General features: G+C 46.4%; 1 protein-coding gene across 3 annotated transcripts in view; it reads right to left on the bottom strand.

Annotated features, from left to right (window-relative positions):
• ZNF618 (zinc finger protein 618) overlaps positions 1 to 26,055 on the bottom strand; it is a 222,548-nt gene that overhangs the window by 31,072 nt on the left and 165,421 nt on the right. For all 3 annotated transcript variants that reach the window (XM_043981461.1, XM_043981462.1, XM_043981463.1), the window contains exons 4-9: positions 9,013 to 9,090; positions 8,005 to 8,043; positions 4,679 to 4,768; positions 3,777 to 3,812; positions 3,587 to 3,664; positions 2,081 to 2,170 (exon numbers count right to left, since the gene is read on the bottom strand). In XM_043981461.1, coding sequence (XP_043837396.1) covers positions 2,081 to 2,170; positions 3,587 to 3,664; positions 3,777 to 3,812; positions 4,679 to 4,768; positions 8,005 to 8,043; positions 9,013 to 9,090 — 411 coding nt within the window. The remainder of the gene's footprint in view (positions 1 to 2,080; positions 2,171 to 3,586; positions 3,665 to 3,776; positions 3,813 to 4,678; positions 4,769 to 8,004; positions 8,044 to 9,012; positions 9,091 to 26,055) is intronic.

Genomic DNA, 26,055 nt, shown 5'->3' with positions numbered 1-26,055 from the left:
ATTCTAGATGCCTGAGTACAACTGCAAAACCCTTTGCTGTATTTACGAGGCATGAAAGCTCAATGGGGTTTAAGGCCCCCTGTCTACCAAACACAGGCTTCCAGACTCTCAAGTGACCCTGACTTAGAATAACAAAGAGGACACAGTATCAGATAGAAAGAGGAACAAAGACCTAATGCAGGATGCTTGAACTTGGCCATGCCAAGAGCTCCGGAGGGCACAAGGTCACAGTCGTAACCCCCTCTGAAGAGAAGAGAGGGACTTTTCAAGCCCAGTGGCCCCAGCGGGGCTGATGAGACAGAGGTCACTATGGGGATCAGACATTCTTATCTATCAAACACAGGCCAGAGAGAAGAAAAGGAAAGCATATGATATTAGAAATGGGGAAAAACTACAGATCGACTATTCCAATACCCTTATTTTACATGCATGAAAACTGAGGTGTGGAAGAATTTGACTTCCTCGAGGATAGGGAACAAATGAGTAGCAGAGATGAAGCACAAACACTGGGTTCTGGCTTGCTCATCAATGTCTTTTCTACCACAACAAACTGCCCCTTTACTCTTTGCTTCATTTATTGAGTATAAGCCACTGGATAAATTTCCAGAGTCCTGGTACCAGAAGGGTTTGGGATATCAGGGTGTCTTGACATTGGTTCAGACTAAAGGCCACCGAGTCTGGAATTAGGAAGACCTGGTTTCAGATCCTATCTCAGATGACAGCTATGTGGTTCTAGGTAAATCAATTAACCTGTCTGGGCCTCAGTTTCCTCGACTGTACAATGAAGGAGTTGGACTCGGTGGTCTCTAAGGTTCCTTTCAGCTCAAAATCAATGAGCCTACGATCCTAACTCTGAAATGTGCCCGCTGTTCTTAGGCTTCTGTGAGGAAGAAAGGGGGAAGAAGAGGAAAGATGCCTTAAGAAGCTACAAAGAAGGGGTGGCTAGGTGGCGCAGTGGATAAAGCACCGGCCCTGGAGTCAGGAGGACCTGAGTTCAAATCCAGATTCAGACACTTGACACTTACTAGCTGTGTGACCCTGGACAAGTCACTTAACCCCCATTGCCCTGCAAAAAAAATAAAAAAGAAAAAAAGAAGCTACAAAGCACCCCCCCCCCCAATCCAGCCAGAAAGCCAGGTCACCTTCATCGCACAGTCTGGAAGCAACAATCACCTGTCAGGAGGGCCCAGAGAGAATTCCTGCATGAGGGCGTGAGGTTGGATCAGAGGTTCCCTAAGGTCCCTTCCAATCCTGAGATCTTAATGATCCCCTGCTAGAGGCTGCCAGGGGTCTCATCCCAGGAGACGTCCTAAGCAAGCTCACAACACAGGAAGGGGCTTAGGCTTTTAGGAATTAAGGGCTCATGGCCACATCTGCAGCGCCTGATCTTTAGGGGCCATGCTGTAACCAGCTGGGCCCCTAAAGATCCCCAGAGAACTGAGAAGATGCACTTCCCAGAGTGAGTCAGGCCTATTCCTACCCCAGAGAAAAGCCAACAGTCCAGGTTCTCCTCCCCAAAAGTCTCCTGCCCACTCAGGTTCCCCACGCAAAGGGCTTCTAGCAGGGGATGACAGACCTGGAAGCACAACACACCTCTGAGGTCATCTGCTCCAACTCCCTCATTTTACAGATGAAAAAATGGCAGACTACCCAGAGGTCTGCCCACAGTCACACGGATAGTTAGAACCAGGATTTGAACCCAGGTCCTCTGACTTCAAACCCAGTGCTTTTCCCACAGTACCATGCTGCTGGTGCTCCAGGGGAGTCTGACTAGATACCAGGTCGGCTAAGAATTCACAGCGATGGAAATTGCCAACTATGACAATGTCCTGCCACAAGGTGGCACCATGTCACATGCAGAGTCAGGAGAAGATGATGTTGAGAGTTAGCTCTAGAATCAATTTCATCTTTGGCACTTCAGCCACCAGCAGGTGCCACTCTAGACACACGCTCCCAACCCCTGCTGGTTTCTTCCCCCCAGGACAGTCAGTGATAGCAAATTCCCGACCCAGGTTCACAACACCGATCCGATCTGCACCGGCTGGCCCTCCCACCCTTGCCATCCTTAGCAGATACTCACTGATGGGGGCATGAAGGGCCACGTGCTCTTGGTAAGGGGTATAGTACTTATACTGCTTGCCGCAAAATTCACAGATGTAGTTACCAGTTTCTGTGGAAAAGAACAAAAATGAGTTGGGAGAGTCATCACCTTTTCACCATCAATTCCCTCCTACAAGAGAATCTAGAACTCTGAGTTAGGGCTTCTGAAACTTTTTCTACTCGCAACTCCCTATTTTTTTAATTTAAAATTTTTTTGCCACTCCTTTTTGCCCAAGAAATTTTCGTGTAACCTTGGGTATACTGGTATATAAAAATAGTTCTATGTAACCTTTGGTGCCAAAATTTTCACAGCCTCCACATTCAGTTACATGACCCCGTATGGGGTTGTGACCCACAATTTAAGAAGCTTTACTCTAGGTCATGTTGCCTCCACTTTGGCCATCATGCTCATTGCCCCTACCTTCCCCCGCCTCCCAGAGCCAGGAGATGGCAGGCTCTTATGGAAGAGATTTCACTTTGTCTTGGAACCAGGCCTCTATAACATGTGCTATCTTTCCCCATTAGAGTCAGCTCCTTGAGAGTAGGGACTGCCTTGCCTGCTTGTATTTATATATACATATAATCCTTAGCACAGAGTCAGGCACAAAGTAAGCAACTGATAAAATTAATTCCTTCCTTCATTCCTTTTTCCCTCCCTTCCTTCATCCCCAAGCTTATAAGTAGCAATGGTACCTCAAAAGTTGGTCTATTTTCATTTGTTTTTTTGTTTTCTGGGGTAATGAGGGTTAAGTGACTTGCCCAGGGTCACATAGCTAGCAGGTGTCAAGTGTCTGTGGCCAGGTTTGAACCCAGGTCCTCCTGAATCCAGGGCCAGTGCTTTGTCCACTGTGCCACCTAGCTGCCCCAAAGTTGCTCTATTTTCAAAAATCTTTTACTCCTTCCCCTCTCCTTCTCCCCCATGCCCCTCCTTTTCCCCTCCCCCCTTCACTCTTACGTACTTATCACTTGAAAGTAGAAAACAAGGGAAACATCCCCAAGACAATGTGATAAGTACATCAAGGTCCAAAGCGTCTGACCCATTGGTCGCTGCCTTACACTGGAGAGATGACTAGTAAAATGAGAAGCAGAATCAGGCCTTGGGAGCCTTGGCACTTAGTACTGAACACTGTCCACCCACCCTGGTCCCTTCATTCTCCCCCACTGGTCTTTTATTTGTTTTTGTTTTTGTTTTTTGTTTTTGCAGGGCAATGAGGGTTAAGTGACTTGCCCAAGGTCACACAGCTAGTAAGTGTCAAGTGTCAGAGCCTGGATTTGAACTCAGGTCCTCCTGAATCCAGAGCTAGTGCTTAATCCACTGGGCCACCTAGCTGCCCCCCCCCCCCCGCACTGCTCTTTTAATAACTATTAAGCCACTTGTTGCAGAATCTCTTTTAGATGGCCAGCCATGTCCCCAGGTACCCATTCCCCCCACATACACAATCCCTTCCCACCATTTCCTTGATGCCTCCCTCCCAGGTAAGCATACTTGGCCCGATTTTCTGGAATGGCTCTGGAGGCTCCTCCTTTACTTCATCTGTAGCCACGACGGATTGATCAAAAGGGTCTGCAGGAGAATAAATGTCATTTAGCTTCCCAAGGATACTACTCCCCATGAGGGCCGGGACCCTGGTCATGGGAATGGGGAGGAACATGGGAAGAAGAGGCGGAGGACTTACCTGCCCGATTCTCTGGGGCTCCTTCGACACTAAACACTGACCCCGGATAGGAGGTGGCGGCAGTAGTAGAGGGAAGGAAGGAAGCAAATGAGTGCTATTATTTCACCCCAGGGAAAGGGCTCTGATTCTCTCAGGGGGTACCTCACCCCAGTGACCTGGGCCACCACCAACAACCTGCTCTGCGGAACCTTACCACTCTTAGAACAATCAGCTTCCTAAACAGAGGCCAAGAAAACTGGTATGGGGAGGTGGGGTAGAAGAAGGGGTACCACCAAACCATCTCCCAGGACCTATCTCAACACTCATCTCCATTCATCAGATCTCCAGGCAATAGACCAGGAGCAGGGGAGACGTGGTGGAGCATGATGATGCCCTCTGCCCAACACAATCAGGCTCAGACCTGGCTTCTCATAAAGATATCTTCCTGAGAGTACCCTGCCTCCTATGGGGGTCACACTTAAGTTCCCATTACAGTGCTCAGAAGTCCCAAGCTGTCCATCACTTTGCACCCCTTGAACACATAACAAATGCACTATTTAATTTATTTGTAGTCACCACTCAAGACAGAGAGGGTATTTTCTCTCTTCATCTGTGTCTTGGGCTGGAGCCAGGACTGAGTTTTAGGCCAGGGCTCAACAACTGTCATGGGCAGGGAGAGAGGGGCACAGAGGTGCCCACAGAGAGGGAGAAAGGATAAGGGAGAGAAGGGAGATAGAAAGGAGGAGAGGTGATGAGAAGAAGAAAGGAATGGAGGAGAGAGCCTGTTATAAGCAGGATACAGGGGAGAGAAGCAGTGAGTAGCCCGTGCTACCCTGCACGAGAAAGGGGTGGCCCTGAATCCTTCCTGTTCAATCCCATAATCCCCAGGAAAGCCCAGAAGCAGAAGGGGTTGCCTCACTCACCGTCCACAGCATGCAGGTCTCGGTGCTCTTGAAAACAGCTGTAATATTTATATTTCTTCCCACAGATATCACATGTGTACCTAAAGTTGTCTGTGGGAGCAGTGGAGGGAAAACAGGAAATGTGAAAATCTTCTTGACCACTCAGGGGTGGGAGCAACAGCACACTAGCTGACCTCAGGCAGCAGCGGCTCAGGTTAATATCAGTGATTTTGAGAGATCACAGGGTCTTTAGTTACAGTTTGGCATCCTGTTTCTATTTTCATTTGATACCACTGTCCCATAGCATGCCCATCACTTGAATGAGGAGTCCCATCATAAACGTCCCCACTGATAATGCCCACTCCAGAGGGCTATGGGAACTATTGGCATATCTCCTTCCTCATATGGAATGTTTTGCTGACCTCTGACTACAGAATCCTATTTTCTCCCAAGCTGCTGTTTAACTCCAATGAAAAAACACTTAGGTCTAGAAGAATTTACTGAACTATTTTTCTTTTTAGCTAAAAGTCGCCAGCCCAGGGATCTTCTCCTGCCCTCAAGGACTTCACAGTCTATGTGGGGAGAGCAAGACTCACAGGCAACAAATAATGAAAGAAAAATACTAGCTAGATGGACACTCTAATAGATCAGAGGCAGATAGAGCCCTGCACCAGGAGTCAGGAAGACCCGAGTTCAAAACTGGCCTTGGACTGTGATCCTGGGCAAGTCATTTAACCTCTGTTTGCCTCAGTTCCCCCATCTGTAAAATTGGGGTAATAGGAGCATCTATCTCATGGGATTGTTGTGAGGATCAAATAGAGATATTTGTAAAGTGCTTACCACTATTGTTATTAGAGACCATAGAATCAAATATTGAATCATGTATCAGAGACTCCAGTTGCTCTAAGAGCTCACTGGGGATTACAAGAGCTCAGAGTGATCAGGAAGAGGGTACAAGAACACACTAGAACCAAGTTTTCATGATCTTTGTCGGGGAGGGGATCAAGCAGGGCTGAGGGGGAGCTGAAGGCTTAGTCACTGACTCACTATAATTTCCCCTCTATCCGTCTTTGTTTCCTTTCACTCATAAAATAGAAACAAGATATATCAGTAAGAGGAAAGAGGGTTTGATAAATGGCTAGGAGATGCCAGTTATAATCCCAGATCCCCTCATCTCTGGACCGGTCAATTTCCCCTCTGCCCCTGCCCCAGCCCCCGGGTCTCAGTTCCCTGATCTATAAAAATGAAGGTGTTGGACTAGATGATTCGTTAAGGTTTACTGCTTCTGCTCCGAGCTGCCCTTCCAAGGTCGCCAGCGGGATGCCTTATGCTCACACGTCAGCCTCTTTCACAGGGAACAGCCAGTTACCACAAACCCAAACACAGGACAAGCCACCCGCCTGCCACCCACCACAAAGGCCATGGGTGACCAGGAGGTTTTCTCTGCAGGAAAGAACGTCTGCCTCTTAATTAATTGAGCTTGGGAACAGAGAGTGCATTATTCATGTGCACATTACAGTTACAGCCTTATGCTTTAAGTGCTTAAGCAAACACTTAGGGAAAGAGACTAATTGTTCTACATGTGGGGAGCTGGCAGCCCCATTCCTGATTGATATTCTGAACTTGGCGGGCAACAGTTGTGGCTGGGGCAACCTGCCGAGGGGATGGACACTGGGATGGGCTTCTGATGATGCAAGCCAAAGTTCACAAGAAACTTATTAGTGATGGACCTGAGTTCTAGTTCTGACACTTCTGCTAGCTAGATCCATGACCCTGGGCAAGCCTCTTCCTTCGATGTATTCCTGGGCTATCTACCCAGTAGCTAAATTTTCTTCTCTCCAGATCAGAAAGTGAGCTCTTTGACAGCCGGACTATCTTAATTTTTCTATCTGCACTTGCAATGCTTAGCAAAGTACTTGGCACATGCTTAACACTTTTTAATTTTTTTTTCTTTTGAGGCAATTGTAGTTAAGGGACTTGCCTAGGGCCACAAAGTGTCAGGCCGGATTTGAACTCAGATCCTCCTGAACCAGGGCCAGTGCTCTAGCTGCCCCTGCTTAACACTTAATAAGCCCTCCCTCTTTTCCTTCCTTCCATCCTTCCTTCCCTATCTTCTTTCCTTCTTCCCTCTCTCCCTCCCCTTTTTCTGTCTCTCTCTCTCTTCCCTCCCTCCCTCTCTTTTTCTTCTTTTCTTTCCTCTTTATTCATTCCTGACCTTTAAGATCTCTTCTCTGACATATACAACCTATATCAGATTGCTTGCTGTCTTGGGGACAGGGGAGGGAAGGGAGAAAAATTTGGAACTAGAAATCTTAGAGAGACAAATGTTGAAACCTAGCTCTACATGTAACTAGAAAATAACAAAATACTTATATGATTAAAAAAAAGATCTCTGGCTCTAATGCTGCTGGGTTCTACTGTATGACTTAACTAACTCCACAACCAGGCCACTGGATTAACTGTGCAGTAAAGGTAATTGGGTAGGAAGCTGGCAGCAGTTGCCCAGCCCCATGTACTATGCTTGAGCGGGGGCAAGCCCTGGGAAAAAGGACAATAAGCATGGAGAGAGAAAAAATGAGTAACACTGAGCTGAGGGAGGGAAGAGCAATCGAGGAGGTAAAAATATCCCTGGCCATAAAGACCACAGCAACCAGCGAGTCTCTCCACACAAAGGAAGCCAAGAGGCGTACAAACCAGGCCATTGAGGGGAGGGCTGGAAAGGCAACAGGAACCCAAAATAGCAAAGGAAGGAAAGATTAAATGGGGAAGTTCTTTAAATACACTCAGAGGCAAATCAACGGACCAGGAAAAGAAGGGAGCTATTGAAAGCAGGGAGGACAACTGCAGCCTGGGGAGGACAGCGGAAGGTGCCCTCCACAGACTGCGGACCTTCCTATGACTTAGAGCAGGAAAGGGCTGGGGAGATCACATGGTCTGACCCTCTCATTTTACAGAGGGGGAAACAGAGGCCAGGAGAGGAGAAGCCACTTGTTCAAGGTCATGGCCTTGAAGAGATGCAATAGGAACCCGGGATCTCAGTCTCCACTCCTGCCCCCACTCCTGAATCCAGCACTTCTTCTAAACCCCACTACCCAAAGGGAAGGCTGTTCAGGACCCTACCCGGGGCTGCTGCTCTTTGTAAGCTATTCCTTAACCAGAGGAAGCCACTTTTTCTCCAGACAAGCAGGCTCAGATCCTGACACTACACCTTCAAAACCAGGAGATATAGATCAGGCAAAGAGAGGACAAGCTCAGGGTCTTTGCAAGAATCAACCTCACTTGGGTTCCCTGACTCAGCTTTGTCCCTGCTCCTACCCACTTCCCCGTGAAAAGAGTAAGATACTTACTGCCCTGGGATGCTCCTTCACCTGAGGCTGCTTCAGTGTCTGTAAGAGAAGGTGGGACAGGCAGATGAGTCCACATAGGGGGCGCTGGGGGATGGGGGGGGCGGGACAGAGGACCAGAAAAGCTGCTTCTGAGCGACAGGAAGCAGGCGTATGGAAAGAGTGTGGCTGACACTGTTCTGACAGGTGAGCAAGCACATCACCTCCCCATTCCCATAAGACCACCTGCTACTGTCCTAACTCTTCTCCATCTCCCTCCCTACTTCAATCACAGGGGACATCCTTGCCCAGAGGCTCCAGGCCCTAATCCCTCTCCTGAGATATAGGGATGTGCTTAGAAGTTCCAGAAGCACAGCCCAGAAATGCCACGCCACCCATCTGGCCCCAGACCAGCAGGAAGAAGCATTTATTGAGTATCAACCCACATATAGACAGGTACAAGAAGGGAACGCCAGAGGAGTCGAGGCATGGGTCCTGCCCCCAGGGAGCGTCAATCAACTGAATAGCCAAGACATGCAATCATAGAGGACTCTGGCATTGCCTAAGTGTCAAACGGGAAGGGCCCACTAGCAAGACTACCCTGACAGTCCAATCAGGCCCTCATGGAGGCCTCCCAGGCCAAGATCTGCACCAGCTACCAGTTTAGCTGGACAGACTGCTGGTCAGCTTGCTCCCACCTCCCTAAAGCCTTGGATTTCCTTTCCAGTCCATTCCCTGCACCACACCCTACAGGCCTCAGACCAGGGTGGGCAGGCTCTTTTCTCCCCATTTCATGGAACACCAAGTTCTCCGAAGTCTCCCCCAAGAGGGCAAATAGAGATCAAAGTTCTGTGACTTTATTTTGCCCAGCAAAGAGATATTGTGAGACTGGAGCAGGGTCAGAAGAAGAAGTGGTGAGAGATGGGAGCAGGAGAGAAGGAAATATAGGGGACCCGTTTCTTGCACCACACCCAGCCCCTCTTTCTTCCACCAATCTGAGCCCAAGGCCAAGGCTGCAGAAAAGTGTCCTACCTCGATGTGCTCGCACATGGGTCTGGAAACAGTTATAATACTTGTATTTCTTCCCACATATTCCACACTCATAGGACCCTGGAAAAAAGCAGGGGAAAGGACAGGTCATTCTCCTTTGTCTGCAACCAAGAGCCAGACCCAGCTGCAAGTAAATGACTGGGTCCAGGAATCTTGAAGGCTCTACCACCCTGGAAGGGGCTCCAGGAAAAAGGCGGACCCCAGTCCTTGTGGATCACTTGGGCACAGAAATACAGAATAAATTTTAGTTACAGTCAATCTCAGTTATCCACCGATGGGTTAACACTTTTCTCTGCATCAACTTGGGATTTTCTCTCCTCACTGGCCTCTCTTCCCTGCCTAGCCAGGAGGAACTCAGGGGGCCACGGTGGGAGCCAAACACATACACATATGTCATTGCAAGTAAGACATGCACACAGCGCTCCAAACAAAAACTACATTTACACCTGTTGGAATTCACCTGTTCTTTTTTTTCTCATCCTATTTCATACTGTCTGAAGCTACATTTCCCTTTGTGAATACAAGTGTCTCTAGTCCTGGCTCCATTATGAACTAGCTATGTGACCTTGGGCAAGACTCTCAGCCTCAGTTTCCCTTTCTATAAAAGAGATAACTGCTCTAGCCACTTCCACCTTGAAATATAAATATCATGGATGTGAAAATACTCTGAAAAGGAAAAAAATTAACCACTACAAATGCAAGATGATGTTGTTTGTTTTTATTGTTTCTGTTCAAAGATTTTCCCGAGTCTTAGCAAAAATGGGACTTTCTGCTTTCCCCTGAAAGTCCCATTTTTGCTAAGACTCGGGAAAATCTCAGACTAGTTTTCTCCATCAAAGCCAATCGGGAGCAAAACTTCCCACAGAACAAAGCTTTACTCAGATAACAGACATCACCTTCCACAGTCCTCCTGGTCCAAGACAGAGCCAGGAAAACACCCAATCACTATGGCTCAAGCCACACCCTGGACAGTTTGGCCGCCCATGGGAGGGAGAATCCTATTTGCACAGAAGGAGCCAGAGCCAGAATAAAGGAGGAAAGGAGAGGTCGAGGGATGCTGGTGCCCCGTGAATTGCAAGCCTCTACCCGGGCAACTCTTTCTGAGGAAGGAGGAGGAGGAGCAAGACTTTCCCCCTTCATGTAAGCGTATTTTATTTAAAAGTTCTGAACTTAAGAAACACCAAATAAGATAAGTGATTCCATATGGCTTGTGCGCGCAGCTGCCAACTTACCCAGCTTGCTTTTCCCTCCAAGCACCTAAGTATACAAATGTAACGTGCTATATTCAAAGCCATCCTGCTTGCCTGTTTTTCCTACTGATGTCTCTTTTCTATTCTGTGTATTAAAAAATACTTTGGGGGCAGCTAGGTGGCGCAGTGGATAAAGCACCAGCCCTAGATTTAGGAGGATCTGAGTTCAAATCCAACCTCAGACACTTGACACTTACTAGCTGTGTGACCCTGGGCAAGTCGCTTAACCCCAATTGCCTCACCAAAAAAAAAAAAGCTTCGATGACCCTCTTTTCTTACTTTTTCGTGTTACATTTTTTCCTAGTAGAAGGTTTTAGCCATCTCCAGCCCCACACAGAGAGCAGAAGGAACTTTCATCCCATGGTACTGGAAGAGCTATACTAACAACAGCTAAAGGACCTCTAGGCTGGGGGGTCGGGGCGGGGGGGAGGTGCCGTCTTTTGCCTCTCTTTGTATTCCCAGAGCTTAGTACAGCACCTGACACATACTAGGTGCTTAATAACTGTTTATTGACTGAAGATATAATGGGAACGGTCAGTTGGAACCTGAGCTGTTATCGTTCCATTATATGATCTAAACTTTCTGGGCTGCCATTTCCCCCTCTGAATGATGAGCAGGTTGTCCTGGATGCTCTCAGAGTCTCCTTCCAGGCCCAAGATTGGATGACTCTACTGCCTTTTGATGGGGCCTGTCCTGTGTCCAATCCTACCCACCAGAACATAAACAACAACAGACAATGCCTGCCCTCCCCAGGGCAATTTCCTGGCATGATGGGATCTCTAATTTCACTCCCATAATTCCACCCATTAAGGCTAAGCATGAAAGAAGCCTAAGGATTCTTTTTGCCCTCAAATAATAAAAACAAAAGCTCAACTAACTACATGGGACTTCTTTTTCCTCTGCTCTTTAACAAAAATGAAACCAGGGGGCAGCTAGGTGGCGCAGTGGATAGAGCACTGGCCCTGGAGTCAGGAGGACCTGAGTTCAAATTCGGCCTCAGACATTTAACACTTACTAGCTGTGTGACCCTGGGCAAGTCACTTAACCCCAACTGCCTCACCAAAAAAACAACAACAACAAAAAAAAAATGAAACCAAAATCAAACAAGGGCTTGCTTGTTTAAGGGCCTATGTGTGAAACAAGGTAGTTTCCTTGTTTTCTGTGGCCCAGTCATCCTGAGGTTCCCCCAAGAAAAGCAAGCGGGGAAGTAAAAGCAAAACAGAGTCGACTTCAAGGTCATCTTCTTAGTATATGGAGTGATCAAGTCAAACCAAAAGACTGTCTCAAACCACACTCCTCTCCTGAGCCAGGGAGTCAGTTGGGGGTTTCCCCAAGATGAATACTTATCCTCTCTCATCCTTCTTCTTTCCTCCCAGGTATCCCAAGCTAATCTTATTTATCCAAAGCTGCTCCTCACACACTTTTCCCTAATCCATCAATCCTGTGTCCCATCTTCCTCAGGGCCCAGATCAATGGAGAGACATCCAGCCCAGGGTCCTGGCCCCAGAACAAGCCAGTAATGGGAAAGGCAGGTGATACAAAGAGCCTGATTCTGTGATAGTAGGGAGGAATAAGAGTGAGGCAGAAAGGAACATGATGGGCAAACCAAGGTTGGAACTAGGGATAAGGGGAAGGGATAGAGGAAGACCAGGGAAGAAGTAGAGGGAGATGAGGATGGGAATGGGGATGAGGAATGGATAACGGAAAGGAAAGAAAGAGAAAAAAGGAGAAGGAAGGTACAGGAACAAGGGGAAAAAAGGAAGCAATGTGGTAGAATGGAAACAGCATTAGAAAGGGATCTGAGATTGTTGGTGGAGTTGTGAACTGATTGTGGAGAGCAATTTGGAACTATGCCCAAAGGGCTATGGGACTGTTCATACCCATTTGACCCAGCAATATCACTACTAGGCCTGTATTACAAAGAGATCATAGAAGAGGGAAAAGGACCCACACGTACAAAAATATTTAAAGCAGCTTTCTTTGTGGTAGCAAAGAATTGGAAATCAAGGGAATGCCCGTCAATTGGGGAATGGCTAAACACGTTGTGGTATATGAATGTAATGGAATATTATTGTGCTGTAAGAAACGATGGGCAGGAGGATTTCAGAGGAACCTGGAAGGACTTACACGAATTGGTGCTGAGTGACAGGAGCAGAACCAGGAGAACATTGTACACAGTAACAGCAACATTTCTTGGCTCCTCTCAGCAGTGCAATAATCCAAAACAATTTCAAAGAACTCATGATAGAAAATGTTTTCTAATCCAGAAAATAGAACTGAATTCTGAATGCAGGTTGAACCATACTGTTTCTACTTTTTGGCTGTTATTTTTTCTTTTTTGAGGTTTTTCCCTTGAGCTCTTATTCTTCTTTCACAATATGACTAATGCAGAAATACGTTTAATGTGAATGCACATATATAACCTATATCAAATTATTTTCTGTCTTAGGGAGCGGGGAGGGAAGGGAGGGTGGGAGAAAAATTTGGAACTAAAAATCCTATGAGGGGGGCAGCTAGGTGATGCAGTGGATAAAGCACTGGTCCTGGATTCAGGAGTACCTGAGTTCAAATCCGGCCTCAGACACTTAACACTTACTAGCTGTGTGACCCTGGGCAAGTCACTTAACCCCCATTGCCCCCACAAAAGAAAAACAACAAACAAATGACAACAAAAAAATAACAAAAAAAATCCTATGAAAACAAATGTTGAAAACTATCCTTAGATGTAACTTGAAAATAATAAAATACTTTTATTTTTTTAAAAAAGGAATCTGAGACACGTGAGATTCACACCCTGTTTTATAACCAACTCAAGCCAATGGCAATTGAGACCTCAGCCAAGCTGCTGGCTAGAGCTGTTTCTTGACACTAGCCCAGGAGAGCTCTTGCCTATGGGCACAGACTGGTATGAAAAGCTAGTGCCAACAGAAATCAATAATCCAACAAGTTAGAAATGGGCAGGTGCCATAAAGGTCATCCATCCTACTGCCCAGTTGGCTGATGCTCCATCTGTGTTGGCAGTCCTGGGGTCTTTGGGAGCATAGCTTGCCAAACACAGGCTTCAGGGCCAGACAGCTAAGCTGAAAGAACACAGAAACTTCCATCCCACCATCCAAACACAAACTCCCCATATCTCATGCCTTTCCCACTGCTGGGTAGTCATGGGACTAGGCCCCTAGGTTGGGTGTCTTTCCAATGATCAGGGCACAGAGGAGTATCTTCTCTCCTGGTTTCTGACAAAGCCTCACCACCCCATCCCCTGCATTTCTTTGAGAGTCCCTTCTTCCCAAATACATTTTTATTTTTTTATTTTATTTTCTATTTTTTTTTGTGTGTGAGGCAATTGGGGTTAAGTGACTTGCCCAGGGTCACACAGCTAGTAACTGTTAAGTGTCTGAGGCCGTATTTGAACTCAGGTCCTCCCGAATCCAGGGCCGGTGCTCTATCCATTGTGCCATCTAGCTGCACCTCTCAAATACACTTTTATTCACTCTAAATGCTTCAAGCAGGGGTTGAACTAGGAGGTGTCCCTCTTAACTCTGAGAGGCTATGAATTCCACAGTAGCACTCTAGAATCTGAGTTCAGAAACCCGGGAAATCACTTCCTTGCTCTCAGTCTCAGAATCCTCATCTACAGAATGTTTTGTTGAGTGGTTTCAGTCATGTTTGACTCTTCTTAACCCCATTTGGTGTTTTCTTAGCAAAGGTACTGGAGTAGTTTGCCATTTCCTTCCCCAGCTCATTTTGCAGATGAGGAAACTGAGGCAAACAGAGTTAAGTGACTTGCCTAGGGTCACACAGCTAATTGAGGCCAGATTTGAACTCAGGAAGATGAGTCTTCCTGACTCCAGGCCTAGTGCTCTAATCACTTGTCTGTATCTACACAATGACAGGCCTGAAATAGAAGATTTCTGAGATCCCTTCCAGCATTTGGAGGCTCCAAAAATTCTGCCCAAGCAGAATAGGGTATTTCTTCCAGGGTGAAGACATTTCTTTCTTTCTTTTTTTTTTTTTTTTTTTGCGGGGCAATGGGGGTTAAGTGACTTGCCCAGGGTCACACAGCTAGTAAGTGTCAAATGTCTGAGGCTGGATTTGAACCCAGGTACTCCTGAATCCAGGACTGGTGCTTTATCTACTGCGCCACCTAGCCGCCCAAGGGTATTTCTTCCAAAGCCACTCTGAGACAGAGCAATACCCTTCTTCCTGCTGAGTGAGCCTTCCCCTCAAAGGTAAATAAGATCCATGCCAAGAAATGATACCAAGTCCCTTTGGCCCATTCTGTGGTCTTACCTAGGAAGGTGAAAATGCCTGAGCTGCTAGGAGACGTATCTATGACTTCCGGTGTCTTCAGAAACTCATTCTGAGCATTCTCTTGTAGTGTCGAAAACCTTAAAGCTCTAAGGGAACTTAGAAGTCATCTGATGCCACCTCCCACCCAATGCAGGAAGAATGCCCTTTACCAGCATCCCCAAAGCACGGTCATCCACACTCTTCCTGAATGGCTGCAGTGACAGAAACTCAGCATCATCCCACTTCTGGCTAGCTTTAATTATTGGGAAGTTTTGTCTGATATGAAGCTGAAATCTGATTCCCATTAACCCTCCCCCCCCCACACACACACACAGACACACACGCTCTTGCGTCTGGAGCCACACAGAATGAGGGCAATCCCTCATCTCCATGATGGCCTTTCAGATATCTGAAGGCAGGAGTCAGGACTATCCTGTCCCCACCAAACAACTTTACCAACAACTCCCATCCTTCAAAACATTCCAGAAATGTTTTAGTTTAATCTACACATCCTTTGCCATCCTGGCTTCTAGAATTTTTGCCCCCTTCAAGAATTGTTCCCAGACTAATCACCCCTTTCCCTCTGTTACATCAGCATTTATGAAACTATGTCTGATGACGAGGAACCAGTTACTGAACTAGAAATCATGGGAACTTTGGGAGGAAGTGACCACTCCATATTATAATTTGTGATGATAAAAAAAGGAAGAGGCATGTACTCCAGAGTTTGGGAAAGGAAATTTCAAAGATACAGAAAAGATGGGTGGGATGTTATAGAATAAAAGTTTACAGGGGAGAGAAATAGGAAATCCTTAAAAAGACAATGCAAATATGAACATCTCTATGGAGGAAGAAAAGGAGGGATGTGAAAAGGCGGCTGATGTGGATGCAGTCCGTCAACAAGCATTGCTCTAGTAACTGCTATGTCTCAGGCAAAGTGTCAGTGATACAAAGAGAGGTAAAAATATGATCCCTGCCCTCAAAGACCTAATAGTCTAATGGAGGAAGGAATACTAAACAACCACATATACACAAGATATATACAGAGTGGATAAAGGATCATGCGGGGGAAGGGGGGAGGGGAGAGAAAGAATTCATTTATTAATTTATGAGCAGGTAATTGAGGGTGAATAACAAATGAGTGGCAGGATAGAAATAATGTCAGAAGGTTGACAATGAATGGTAGGAACAACAACCAAACAAGCATTTTTAATATTATCAGATTACCTTATGGATTAGCTGAGATGATAACAGACAGCAGAGAGAAGGCAGAACTACTCAAGAACAGAACAAAAATGGTTAAATGGGAGTTGAACTTAAGACAAGTGAGAAGATAAGAGAGCACCTGTTGAATTTATTTAATCAGGTCCCGAAATAAACCCAGAAAGACTAGCACACAGGATTTCAGAGTCAGGATAAGTAACTAATGGGAGAGGTGCTACTGGAGACAAACAATGCCCTGAATTTTCCCCAAAAAAGGCAAAAGGGAAAGTATGTGTTCACACATTCTAGGTCAGAGAGTTTGATGTCAATTCTTGCCAACATCCTAGAACCCATCATTAGAGGTTTGGTTTGGGAACTCAAACAAAGAAGAGGTGACTGCTAAGAGACAGAACACAAGATGAATGGCAGGCTAATAGGAATGAAGGAAGGGAGGGAGGGAGGGAATAAGCATTTATTAAGCTTGTGCTATGTGCCATGCACTGTTCTAAGCTCTTTACAAATATTATCTCAATCAAGGGATAGATGAGTTGATTAGAAAATGGAGAGGGCAGCTAGGTGGCACAGTGGATAGAGCACTGGCCCTGGATTCAGGAGGACCTGAGTTCAAATCCGGCCTCAGACACTTGACACTGTGTGACCCTGGGCAAGTCACTTAACTCCAATTGCCTCACCAAAAAGTAAAAGAAAAATTGAGAGGCCTAGTTAAAACACTGAATGACAGGGTGGAGGTTTTTGTTTTTTTTTTTAAAATCTTGATAACCTAGAACAATGATCAGATTTGATAAGCTTAAAGTTAATAGGGATAAAAGTGAACATGGGTAAAAAATGTACTAACAAGATCAGGGAGGTGGCTGTATATATAGTCATGTGAAAAAGATTGAAATATTTTAACAGACTGCAAACAGGATGAATCAATGATGAAACAGAGCAGCTGCCCAAAAGCTAATACCATTTTGGCTTATTTAATAAAGGGAGACATAAGAGTCGAGATAGCCCCACTGTGCTCTTCTCTGGGCAGACCACACCTGCAGCCTTGTGTTCAATTCTGAGTAGACACTGATATGCTGTACTGGGTCCAGAAGGGCAAACGGGACAGTAATGAGGCCAGTATATCATGCCTCAGGGGATTTTTTTAAAAAAGAAATTAGGGGTGTTCAAACTGGAAGATTATAGCAGAAATGGTGGCTGCCTTCAAGGCTATAAATGGAGGGCTGTCATGAAGAAGAGAAAAAGACAAGAAGTTTTTTTTTTTAAAAAAAAAAAAGCTGATTCTGAATCCAATTCATTAAACATGAATGAAGCACTCACTATGTACCGGGCACCGTGAGGAGTGCGAGGGATACAATGAAGGGCAAGAACAGGCCCTGCTCACAATAAGCGTCTATTTTAATAATGATAACATGTCCATAAATAGGGAAGAAGGGAGGAGGAACAAGAAGAAAATCTTTGCTGTGGCTGCAGAAGTTCTGTAGCACTTCCAAAGGTCCCTGGGGCCTAGCAAGAATCAACCTGCTCTATATGATGACTCAGATCACAAGATTTCTCTGGCGTGTGGAGTCAGGGAACTCAGCATTTTCTGAGGTCCAGGGGCATGGGGCTGAGGGTGACAGAGAAGACAGCTGGAGTGAGGCCCAGCTCTAGATGTGGGAACCCTGGGTCAGCATCATCATTGGCAGCAGATCATCAGCCTAGTTAATGACGCCTGTTGTATGCTTAGCATGATCATGAGGCATTATACTGACAACACTGTCTTTGCCCCACAGGCATGCATCTTAAAGACACAGGAAGGAATAAGGACAGATTCCAAAACCCCAGAAGGGATCGGGACTCCAGCCAAAGGAGATGAGTTCCTGGGAGAAGAAAAAAAAGGAAGAGTCAATGTTTCTCCTCGGGAAGTAACTAGGCTAGGAAAAGCAGAAGATGAGAAAGAGAGTATGCCTCAGTTTCATTTTAAAAGGTTCAAGCCGGCTAAGTGATCCCTGCCTGTCAGGGAGACACACATGCCCACAAGCTCTGGGCTGTCAGACAGAGTTACTCAAACTGAATGTGATGAAATAAGAGGAAGCAACCTGGCAGAAGCCCAAGTTATATTGCTTGTACCACCAATCAATCTATCAATCAGTATTAAGCCCCTAGCAGCCAGGCACTGTGCCAAGCACTGTGGTTAGAAAGACCAAAACGAAATAGGTCCTGCCCTCAAGGGTCTTCCATTCAGTGAGGGGAGAAACTATACATATATAAGTAGGTAAATCCCCCCTACAAAAAAGTAGTTATGGGGGGCAGGGGAAGGCAGGAGCAACTGGGGAGGATCAGGAAAGACTTCATGATGTTTAGGTGATGCTTGAAGGAACTAGGAATTCTAAGTGGTGGAGGTAAAGAGGGGTGACTGCCAGGCACGGGGAGGTAGCCATGCGGAGGCAAGGAGACGGGAGACAGAACATCACGGAGGGAGAAGAGCAGCATGCACGAAAGAAAACAGCGCTGAACAAGGCTGGAAAGGTAGGTTGGAAGTAAATCTTGAAGGGTTTTAAAAGCCCAATAGGAGTCTGTATTTAATCCTAGAAGTAACGGGGAGCCCTTGGCGTTTACTGAATAAAGAGAGGAGGTTCAAGGTCAGATCGGTACTTTAGGAAAAAAAGGCTGGAGAGGGGAGGGATTCAGTAAGGAGCTATTGTAATAAGAGGTGAGGGCTGCACTGGTTGGGGGGGCACTATATGAGAGGGTGACAGGATATCTTGTGGAGGTAGACTCAATAAGAAGTGGCAACTAAATGGATATCTGGGGTGAGGGAGAGAAAGGCATTGAGCACCACTCCAAGGGTGTAAAACTGGAAGGATGGTGGAGGCCTCAATAAAATTTCCATTTATACTGCATATAACTTTTCTGTAAAATTTTTTTTGCATGGCATTTCCCCCATTAAAGTGTAAGATCCTTGAGGGCAGGGACTATAGTTTTATGTTTCTTTGTACCCCAAGCACATCACACAATACCTAGCATATGACAAGCACTTAATACATACCAGAGTTCAAATCCAGCCTCAGAACTTTATTAGCTTTGTGTGACCCTGGGTGAGTCTCTTAACCCCTTTCTGCCTCAGTTTCTTTATTTATAAAATGGGGATAATACTAGCACCCACCTCCCAGGGTCACTGTGGGGACCAAATGAGGTAACAATTGTAAAGTGCTTAGCATAGTGCCTGGCACATAGTTAGTAGTGTGTTAGCTGTTATTATTATTAAAAATTTACTGACTAGAGAAGTATGGGGAAGGTGGAGGCTTGAGGGGAAAGAGAATGAGTTCTGTTTAGAATATGATGAGTTTGAGATGCCTTCGGGCCATCCAGTTCAAAATGTCTAAAAGGTAGCTGTATCTGCAAGTCACCTTAATAGAAATGATAAATGAACCCATGGGATGGGGGAAGAGAGACAGAGATAGGGAGAAAATGTGTGTGTGTGTGTGTGTGTGTGTGTGTGTGTGTGTGTGTTTTGGATAGGTTATAAGTGTAAGGGAGCAGAAGATGAAATGGAAAAACTAACCACACTAATGAAATCAAAGCTCTTTGAAATAAATTCAGTGGAAATGTGCCCCCCACCCACAAAAAAGGAAGTAAGCCCCTCCTGACACGTGCAGGGAACCACTGGGCTACATGCTATAGAGAACTGCACGTATGAGCCATAAGGAGCAAACCCAGATGACAAGGCAGTACAGCCCAGACACAAAGGAAAGCAAGGCACAGATGGACTAAGTTTTGCTCAAGGCCACTGAACCCACCTGACCACTGGAGGCAAGCAGCCAGTGCAAGATGCAGATGAGAAGCTGTTCCCCAGACCTGAAGAGAGGTGTGTGATGGAGGGGCAAAGTCTATCCTGCCTGCTGAACTGGCAGAGGGAATGCTGGCATGGGGAGACAGGTCAGGGCAGCAGGACACCCTGAAACCAAGGTCCAGGGGAAAAGTTAGAACTAAGAACCAATGAGAGGCAGAGCTGACACGGGGAGGAGCCAAGCTGTACCTTGCCCTTTGTCGGACCCAGGACTCACGTGCATGTCTGCTTGGGGGAGGAGATGGGAAGGCTGACTTTGCTTACCCAGATCTACACAATGTAGTGCCCTAAGTCAGAAAGACCATCTAAGGCCAGGCGGGAGGCTGAAGAGTCTTTCTCTTCTCTTTAGGCTCAGGTACAAGTCTTTGCTGCATTTCTGTTACCTAAATAAAAAGCTTTTCTAGGTTTCCTAGCCTTGTTCTTCTGAGTGCTTGCAAGGGAGCTGGGAGCCCTTTGGGGGAAGCCAAATGAGCTGGCTCCTGAGGTCCCCATGATTTCCCTGGGCAAAGCACATTCCAGAGGGATTTTCAAAAGGAACCAGGCACTGAACATTCCCAGGGTTTCCCAAGGTGGAGCATGAGCCAGAAAACTTTTACAAGAGGCAATCCCAAAATCATTCCCTGGCCCTTATTTCACAGGAGTTGCTCCAACCCCAGGATTACACAAACACTTCCTATCTGTTTAGCACTCTCTGGGGCCTTTTGTCCAGCTCCTTTCTATCCATCATTTCATTTTATTTTCCTAATAACACCGTGAGATAGGGCACACAATCACCATGACTGCCACTTGGCAGACAAGAAAACTGGCAAGGAAAAGTGATTTGCCAAAAGTCCCTTCCCCCAGCTATCTCTGAATGTGCCATGGTCAGCCTCCAGAAGACCTGGCATCTGAATGCGGGAACTGGTGGTAGGGGCTGTGGCGAGCAGCAGAAACTGAGCAGGTCTGAGAACAGCCAGGCCTCCTTCCTGGAGCCACTGCCTTCGAAGAGGCAAGCGAAGACGAGGAAGGGAGTTGGAGGCCGTGTGTTGACTCTGGCAGACTCTACATACCTTGTCATGCCAACAGAGCTACAGAAACTGAAAACTGTCAGCAGACACCGTGGGGAAGAATTGGCCCAGCCGCCGGCGGCTGTCACGTGCCGCCTCTGTTGGCTCTGTGGCAGAAAACCCACGTGGGCTGCATCCCGACAGTTCTGCACAAGCTATGCCACCCTCTGGAGGGGCTTCTGGTCCATCCTGCTCCCCCACCTCCACCCCCCTTGGATCTTTAAGCACTTCTGTTCCTCTTGTTGGTAAAGCAGACTCCTCTCGATGTTGCAGACCTGTCACTGTTCACGATACGGACCACCAAATACTCAATCAGATGCATGCATTCCAATCTCCAGCTGCATGTGCTATTTCTCTCTGCCTTCATGTGGAATGTCTTCTCTTTATTCTTGTTCATTTGAACCCTTCCTCCTCTTAGCCTTTACCTATCTCCCCAAGCTTTCTCACCTGATCTGTCTAAAAAAACCATGAGACCCTCCTTGTGTCCTGCCTATCAGTCCCTTTTTAATATAAATTACCCAACTAGATCACAAGCTCTAAGTCTTAAAATCAGAGCATACCTCGGAAGGTCATCTAGTCCAACCCATTCATTTTACCTATGAGGAAACTGAGACCCAGAGAAGTCAGTAGATTAAGTAACTTGGCTAAGGTGGCACAGTCGTTGGCAGAGCCAGGGTTGGCATGTGAGTCTCCCAACTCCCCAGGTAATGTTTCACCATAATTCAACATACATTTAATTGGGCAACTGCTATGTGTGAGACTGTTCTGGGTGCTAAAAGCCTCCTTGAGTTAACAGGATCATCGATTCATAGCTGGAAGGAACCTCAGGTCATCTCATCCAATGACCTCATTTTACAGATAAGTTAACTGAGGCCTAGAGAAGGGATTTACCTAGGGTCAGTCTTTACAGACCCAGGTACTCTGACTCCAAAGCCAAGGCTCTTTCTGAATTCATCACCCTTCTAACCAAAAAACTCTTTAATGACATTTATGGAAACCAGCATATTCTCCCTCCTCTATGTTCCCATAACTCTCTATTTCTCCCCTCTCCCATGCTATGACATCCTCCTTTCTCTACATGTTTCTGTCCTCCTTAAGCCCTATGAGGGCAAGGAAACAATCTTAGTCACCTCTATATCCCCCATGGTCTTTAGCTAAATTGTATACAGCAGAAGTTCAGGAAAAAATGTTTGTTGAGTTGAATCATTAACCCACTCCTGTCTATCTTTTTTTTTTTTTTTTTTTTAGTGAGGCAATTGGGGTTAAGTGACTTGCCCAGGGTCACACAGCTAGTGTTAAGTGTCTGAGGCTGGATTTGAACTCAGGTACTCCTGACTCCAGTGCCCATGCTCTATCCACTGCGCCACCTAGCTGCCCCTCCACTCCTGTCTATTAACCACTATCAATCCTATGCTCATGGATGCTGGCAATACTGTTAAGCTAGCCCCAGATGCACATCCTTAGGTCAGGGCTTCTTGACCTGGGATCCATAGGTCCTAAGAAGGCCATTATTTTTACTAAACTTTTTTTTCTTTTATAATCCTCTATAATCCATTAAAAATAATTATTCTCAGTGGGGGGCCATAACGCTTCATCAAAGGGGTCTATGACAGACAAAAAAAATCTAGGTGGATGTTGTGATCTGTCAGTCTATCTAGGCCCTTGCTTCATAATCTCTTTGAGGGCCAAGTCACACAGTGGATAGAGTGTTAGATTTGGAAGCAGGAAGATTTAAGTTAAAACCCTGCCTCAAGCACTTTCTCAGTCTCAGTTTCCTTATCCATAAAATGGGAGTAATAATAATAGCTCCTTCACAAGGCTGCAGTGAAGATCAAAGGAGGATCTGCAAACCTTGAAGTGATATAGAAATACTAGCACTTGTTATTAACCTTGTGGTAGTTAGAATAGAACCGCTTAAGCCTTCTGCATTCTGCCAGCATTTTTTGATGATGCCGATGCTGATGATAATGATGGAAGGCTGCTTGGTCAACCAAGGTCTCAGAACCAATCAGAAAGTTGCACTTTTCCCCAACAGTCATTCTTGAGGTCCTGAATGTTAATAGCCCAGTTAGTGAATGTCCCCTGATTGTAGTTTACAGATTGGAGAATGTAAAAGGTAGAAGAGACTTTAGGGATCAGCAAGTCCTTTGTTTTACGGATGAGGAAACATGAGAACTGCACTGCCTAACATGCGCTAGTGAGCACCAGAACTAGAACCTGAACCCGGGACTTCTAACTCTAAGGCCATGGCTCTTTCCACTAGGCCTCCTGCCCAACAACTTTGCTATTCAGCCTGCCCTCTTCTAGGGCACTGCCAGACATTCTGAGGGATCTGAAGCCCCCTCTCAGTTGATGACCAATAAGGAGAGTTGGCTTGCTCCCTGCCTCAACAGTCTGCCCAACAACCAAAGCCACTGTCTGTAACATCGGCCACTCTGTCGCTGACAAAGGAAGAAAAGCAAGGTGTTTCCAGGATTCCCCTCTGGCCCTCCAGTGAACTATACCATGCGAGTTCTGTTCAATGCACACATTCAAAACAGGGTTGAGAGGAAACCCTCATCAGATGATTAATTCCTGCATGCTATGGCAGCAGCCAATGTGGCAGTCGGCCTCAGCTCCCTAGTGCAGGCCATGGAACCAGCCCAAAGTACCCCCAGCTGTTCCAGAAACATACATGCCCCTTCCAAGAGCAACACCCCCGCCCCTGGAGAAGCTGCCAACTGCCAAGCTTGAGCCTCAGCCCCCAGGCCATCACCACCAGGGGAAAGTTGCACAGATAATGTTTGCAGCTTTGGGAACACTGTTTGTTTGATGGCTATTAGAGGGGGGACAGGGAGTAGGAGGGAGAAGGAAGGCAGAGGGGAGAAGAGAAGGCTCCAGGGAAGAGGCGTATGGGGGCTCCAGTTCAAACAGAGTGCAGCCTGGAGTAATCAAAAAGGAAAGCTATTCATCCACAGAGCCAATCCCCGTGCCTCCCAAGACTGGGCAAGCACTGTGCCAGTGGCCGAATGAATGAGACCCTGGAGCCTCTCTGCTCTGTGGAACTGAGCACTTCTTGCCAACTGCCTCCGGACTATGCTGGTTCCAGAGGCTGCTCCCTAGCAGCTAAGGCATGAAATGAAACATTTAAAGTTGGAAGCGCTGGCCAGCAAACTCCCTCCTCCCAGATCCTAGGGTGCTCTGGAGGGCTTAGAAGGTGCTCTCTCTAGTCATGCCAAGTCCCTCCCCCGACAGCATCCCACCTCCCCATTTCAAATACTTACAAGTAAGTCAGCTCCCCTTGGCACCCGCCCCATTCCTGAAGCCTAAATGACTCCACCTGGAAGATGTCACGCTCTGCTGAGGTCCTGAGCTCAGAAAGAATGCCTGCCTTGCTCTCCTCCACCGGCAAGTTGGGGGCTCTGAAATCCTGGTTTCAATTGGGAATGCAGGGATCTGGCCACTAGAGGGAGCGCTCACCTCACTTTGATGGGTCTGGACAAAATGGTAATTCCCCTCCCCTTAGGTTCTCACTTAGGGGGTGGCCTCATTCTCCAGTCTTTGCAGACAATAAACAGGAGGCCACAGAAATAAACAGTTTCACAAAGAATCTCTGAATTCCTGGAGGCATCAAATGTCAAAACTGGAAATAAGCTCAGAAACCCTTTTATTTTAACAAGGAAGTCAAGACCCAGAGAGGGATGATAACTGGCCCAAGGTCCCCATCTCGGTAGTGGCAGAGCTATGTCTAGGAGCCAAGTCTCCTGATTCCAAGTCCAGTACACTACACTGCCTGTCAACTTTGAGAACTTCAAAGAGAATTTCAAAGTCCTCTTTTCTCTCCATCACCCCCAATTTCTTCCTTAATCTCTGGGACTCAGATGATAATAATACTAGTCCCTTATAACAGTACAGGACTTCCCACACATTACCCCAACTGTTTATTCACAATATCCCTGTGAGGTGGCCAGAGAAGACATCATTATCCCCAACAAAGAACAGTGAGGCCAAGTAACTCACTCAAGGTGTAAACTAGCCCTAGAACTCAAGGCCTCTCGCTCCTAGTCTAATGCTCTTCCCATTACTTCACAGGGCAGTCGATGGCCATACTCTGTGAGGGAGGGATATTGTACTCAGCAGCCTTCCCTGTGAAGGCCACGAAGGTCTAGCCTTGCCTTTCTCTTCCTCCGGAAGGTAAGAAGTAGAAGTTCATGCAGGAAGCAGGGAATCTTTCAGCCGCCAGTCACATGACTTGTACATATGCAGAGAAGTGGGGCTGCCTTTAGAGTCTGCACCAAGGATGGGTGAGAACATTTAAATGTTGGAGCTGGGGGAAGTTGCTAAAAGTTCTGACCTGTATGTGAATGTACGCTTCATAGCTCAGTTCATTTCTGGTATCAGGTCACTGAATCATAACTTCTGTTTACAATGAAAGGTGGGTCCCTCCCGCCAATATCCCTTGGTGCTGCCCTCCCACCCCCATCCCCACCTTCACCCCCACCACACCCCCATTTCAGGGATGGAAGACTATGAATATAGAATACTGAATATGTTAGCAAATGTGACCAATGTCCTGGTTAGTTTGGCTGAAGAGCTTTGGGTTTTTTCCCCCTTTTAAAAATCTTTGTTGCAAGAAAAGGATCACTGGGTAGGAGAGGGAGATGGGGCACAGTACCCCTCACTACAAGTGTAAGGAATGGGGACACATATTTAGAAATGAATGTGATATAAAAATAAAAGGCATCGGGCAACTAGGTGGCGCAGTGGATAAAGCACTGGCCCTGGATTCAGGAGGACCCGAGTTCAAATTCGGCCTCAGACACTTGACAATTACTAGCTGTGTGACCCTGGGCAAGTTACTTAACCCTCATTGCCCCTCAAAACAAACAAACAATCAAACAAACAAACAAACAAACAAATAAATAAAAGGCATCAGCACTTAAAAAAATGAAATCAGGGAAGCACTTTTTGTGGTAGTGAAGAATTGACCACAAAGTGGATACCTACAGAGCAGAGAATGGCTGAACAAATTAAGAAAGGTGAACATAATAGAATACCACTGTGCCATACATGATGAAACTGAGGAATTTAGGGAAACATGGAAGGAAGAATATAACTGATACAGAGAGAAGTAAGCAGATCCAAGAAAGCAACATGGCCAAGGGAGACAACAGTGTAAAAAGAAAGAACAAGAAAATGAAACTGAACATCATAAAATTATAATGACCATGCTTGGCCTTGAAAAGGAGATAATAAAATGCATCTCCCTCCTTTTGCTGAAAAGGCAGGGAAATACAAGTGCAGGATGTTGCCTGTGCTTCCAGGAACAGGTAATGTTGGTTGCTTTGGCTGAACAGCTGGGTTTTTTCCCCTTTCACCTCTGCAACAAAGGAAGACTCACTGGGTAGCAGGATAT

Source organism: Dromiciops gliroides, chromosome 2 (assembly GCF_019393635.1).
Source record: "Dromiciops gliroides isolate mDroGli1 chromosome 2, mDroGli1.pri, whole genome shotgun sequence".
NCBI classification, from domain to species: domain Eukaryota; kingdom Metazoa; phylum Chordata; class Mammalia; order Microbiotheria; family Microbiotheriidae; genus Dromiciops; species Dromiciops gliroides.
This window is presented reverse-complemented; position numbering and strand designations above follow the sequence as displayed.